The sequence below is a fragment of the Calidris pugnax genome, unplaced genomic scaffold, assembly GCF_001431845.1.
Source record: "Calidris pugnax isolate Ruff unplaced genomic scaffold, ASM143184v1 scaffold460, whole genome shotgun sequence".
Taxonomy (NCBI): domain Eukaryota; kingdom Metazoa; phylum Chordata; class Aves; order Charadriiformes; family Scolopacidae; genus Calidris; species Calidris pugnax.
Window position 1 is genome coordinate 261237 of NW_015091195.1, and position 3920 is coordinate 265156.

A 3920-nucleotide genomic window follows, 5' to 3' on the forward strand; every position below is an offset into this window, starting at 1 on the left:
CCAGCCCCTCACCTGCCCCACTCTGTAGAGGTACACCCGCCCCGTCTCCCTGCTCTGGGCACCCAGGTACATGGGAGCTGCCACCAGCAGCACGTCGGTGACCCCGTCCCCCTCCACGTCCAGGGGACACACCTCGCTGCCGAAGTAGGAGCCGATCTGTGGGTCGCAGTGGGGGCTACGTGAGGCTGGGGGGGGGGCTGCCAGCACCCCCTTCCTTCCCATGGCTGCCTGCCCCCCTCCCTTCCCCCATCTCCCCCACTTCGTTGGCACCTGCTCCCCCGTCAGCGCCTGGGCCACCCTCACGGTCCCCGTGGTGTCCATCTGGAAGAGGATGACCTTGCCCTTGTGCTGGAAACGGGGGGCCCCGGCCACGTAGAGACGCTGCCCGTCGGGGAGACGCAGAGAGGAGACGGCGTAACCTGGGGAGGGAGAGCCCGGGTTGGGGGTGTCATCCTCTGCCCACCCTGTGTCCTTGGGGTACCCCACATCCCCAGGGCGTGGAGCATCCTCGGGGCACCCACATCCCTGGAGTAATGAGCATCCCTGGGGCACCCACATCCCTGGGGCATGGAGCATCCTCAAGGCACCCAGAATCCCTGAGATGGTCATTCCTGGAGCATGGAGCATCCCCAGGGCACACAGAATCCCTGAGGAATGGAGCATCTCTGGAGCATGGAGCATCCCCAGGGCATCCTGCATCCCTGGAGTGATGAGCATCCCTGGGGCACCCACATCCCTGGAGCATGGAGCACCCTCAGGGCACCCAGAATCCCTGGGATGGTCATTCCTGGAGCATGGAGCATCCCCAGAGCATCCCACATCCCTGGGGCACCCAGCATCCCTGGGGAATGGAGCATCTCTGGAGCATGGAGCACCCTTAGGGCACCCAAAATCCCTGGGGCACCCACATCCCTGGGGCATGGAGCACCCTCAGGGCACTCAGAATCCCTGGGATGGTCATTCCTGGAGCATGGAGCATCCCCAGGGCATCCTGCATCCCTGGAGCAATGAGCATCCCTGGGCCGTCCTGCATCCTTGGGGCATGGAGCACCTTCAGGGCACCCGGTATCCCTGGGATGGTCATTCCTGGCACATGGAGCATCCCCAGACATCCTACATCCCTGGGGCACCCACATCCCTGAAACATGGAGTATCCCTGGGCATCCTGCATCCCTGGGGCACCCAGCATCCCTGGGGAACAGCGCATCTCTGGAGCATGAAGCATCCTCAGGGCACCCAGAATCCCTGGGACACCCACATCCCTGGGTCATGGAGCATCCCGGGGCACCCAGAATCCCCCCCAAATCTCTGGGACACAGAGCACCCTTGGTTCAATCCCGATTTTCCAGGACATGGACCATCCTGGATTGACTCCTAATCTCCAGGACACGGAACATCCCCAATTCACTCCAAAACTCCGGGACATGGAGCATCCCTGTTTCACCCCGAATCTCCGGGACACGGAGCATCCCCAGTTCACCCCAAATCTCCGGGATTTGGAGCATCCCTGGTCCCCCCCAAATCTCCAGGACTTGGAGCTCCCCTGGTTCAATCCTGAATCTCCGGGACATGGAGCACCCCTGGTCCTCCCCCAGATCTCCAGGATTTGGAGAATCCCTGGTTCACCCCAAATCCCCAGGACACAGAGAATCCCTACTCCAATCCTGATTTTCCAGGACATGGACCATCCCGGATTGACTCCTAATCTCCAGGACATCCCCAATTCATTCCAAGTTCATTCCCAGTTCACCCAAAATCTCCGGGATTTGGAGCATCCCTGGTTCACCCCAAATCCCCAGGAGACAGAGCACCCCTGGTTCAATCCCAAATCTCCAGGACACAGACCATCCCCAGTTCACTCCAAACCTCTGGTACATGGAGCATCCCTGCTTCACCCCAAACCTCTGGGATTTGGAGCACCCCTGGTCCCCCCCCAAATCCCTGGGATTTGGAGCATCCCTGGTTCACCCCAAATCCCCAGGACACAGAGCATCCCTAGTTCAATCCCGATTTTCCCCAACTTGGTGACGGGGACACTCAACCCCGGGATGGGGCTGAGGATTATTTTCCACTTCTGCAAAGCCCCTGGGATGGGTGGGGGCTGCTGTCCCCGTGTCCCCCCTGCCCCCCACCATCTCCATCCCTCCCCCACCCTGGGGGCCACATCCTGCCCGGTCCCTGCAGCCTCACCTCCAGGAGGTGGACGGAGAAGCCAATTTGGGACATCTCCAGCTCGAAGGAGCTCTCGTTGTATCCATGAGTGCCTGGGGAGGGGGAAGGAGATGGGATTCCTCCAGATGTGGGTCCAGATGTGGGTCTAGATGTTCTTTGGGCGAGCCTCCCCTACTCCCACCCTGGGGGTCCAGCCCCACGTCACCTTCCAGGCTGAAGATACGGTCACCCAAGGCGTCCACGATGTCGTTGAGGGCGGCCTCGTCGGTGACGTTGAAGAAGAACTTCTCGTCGGGGTCGCTGGCGATGTACTTGATCTCCCGGATGAAATCCTCGGGGTCCTGCTGCCGGCGGAGGTAGTGACCCAGCACCTTGGGGGGGGGAGAGAGAGAGGATCCCGTGTCACCTTGAATTGGGGGCAAATTTCACTGAATTTCACTGAATTTTAGAGTTGGAAGGGACCCTAGAGATCATCTAGTTCAACTCCCCTGCTGAAGCAGGATTGCCTCGAGCTAGACCCAGGCGGGTCTTGAAAATCTCCAAGGAATCAGCCTGGACAGGGGGGTTTCCCAACACAGGATGGCAGAAAAGGGGGAATGGGGAAACTGAGGCAGGGTGAGACCCCCCAAAACCCCCCCTGTCGGGGCGCTCACCGCGATGGCGTAGCGGGTGACGTTGCGCTCCTCGCACTCGGCCAGAGCCTCGGGCAGCTCCTCGCCGTCGTGGGACTCCCCGTCCGTCACCACGATCATCAGCCTCGTGGCGTCCGCCCGCCCGCCCCGCTCGGGGCTGAAGGCTTCCGCGCTGCCGGGGGGGAGGGCAGGGGTGAGGATGAGGGGGGGTCCCCATCCCAATCCCGACCATGACCCCAATCCCGACCCTGCTCCCAGTTCGGACCCCCCGTTCCAATCCTGATCACAGTTTCCGTCCCCCATCCCAATCTGCTCCCAAATCTGACCCCGATCTCAATCGGCGTCCGCCCGCCCGCCCCGCTCGGGGCTGAAGGCTTCCGTGCTGCCGGGGGGGAGGGGAGGGGTGAGGATGAGGGGGGGTCCCCATCCCAATCCCAACCATGATCTCCATCCTGACCCTGCTCCCAGTTCGGACCCCCCGTTCCAATCCTGATCACAGTTTCCGTCCCCCATCCCAATCTGCTCCCAAATCTGACCCCGATCTCAATCCCCATCCTGACCCCCATCCCAATCCCCATCCCAGTTCCAACCCCGATCTCGACCCCAATCCCAATCCCTGCTCCCAATCTCCATCCCAATTCCAACCCCCATCCCTGATCCTCATCCCAATTCCAACCCCAATCTCGACCCCGATCCCAATCCCCTCTCCCAATCCCCATCCGAATTCCCACCCCAATCCCTATCCTGATCTGAATCCCCACTCCAACTCCCACCCCGCTCCCTTTCCCCATCCCAATCCCCATCCCAATCCTGACCTGCTCCCAATCCAACCCCAATTCCCATCCCAATATCCATCCCAATCCTGACCCTGCTCCCAATCCAACCCCAATTCCCATCCCGCTCCCTTTCCCCATCCCAATTCCCATCCCAATTCCCACCCTGCTCCCAATCCCCATCCCAGTCCTGACCTGCTCCCAATCCCCATCCCAATCCGCATCCCAGTTCCCACCCTGCTCCCAATCCAACCCCAATCCCCATCCCAATCCCCATCCCAATCCCCACCCCACTCCCGGGGGATCGCACCATGCCCGGTGGATGGCGAGGGCGGTGCGTGTG

General features: G+C 61.4%; 1 protein-coding gene across 1 annotated transcript in view; it reads right to left on the reverse strand.

Annotated features, from left to right (window-relative positions):
* The window catches only part of ITGA10 (integrin alpha 10), a 53803-nt gene that overhangs the window by 40971 nt on the left and 8912 nt on the right, over nucleotides 1–3920 (reverse strand). The window contains exons 5-7 of the mRNA XM_014959592.1: nucleotides 2826–2976; nucleotides 2378–2543; nucleotides 2191–2264 (exon numbers count right to left, since the gene is read on the reverse strand). Of these exons, the coding sequence (XP_014815078.1) occupies nucleotides 2191–2264; nucleotides 2378–2543; nucleotides 2826–2976 (391 nt within the window). The remainder of the gene's footprint in view (nucleotides 1–2190; nucleotides 2265–2377; nucleotides 2544–2825; nucleotides 2977–3920) is intronic.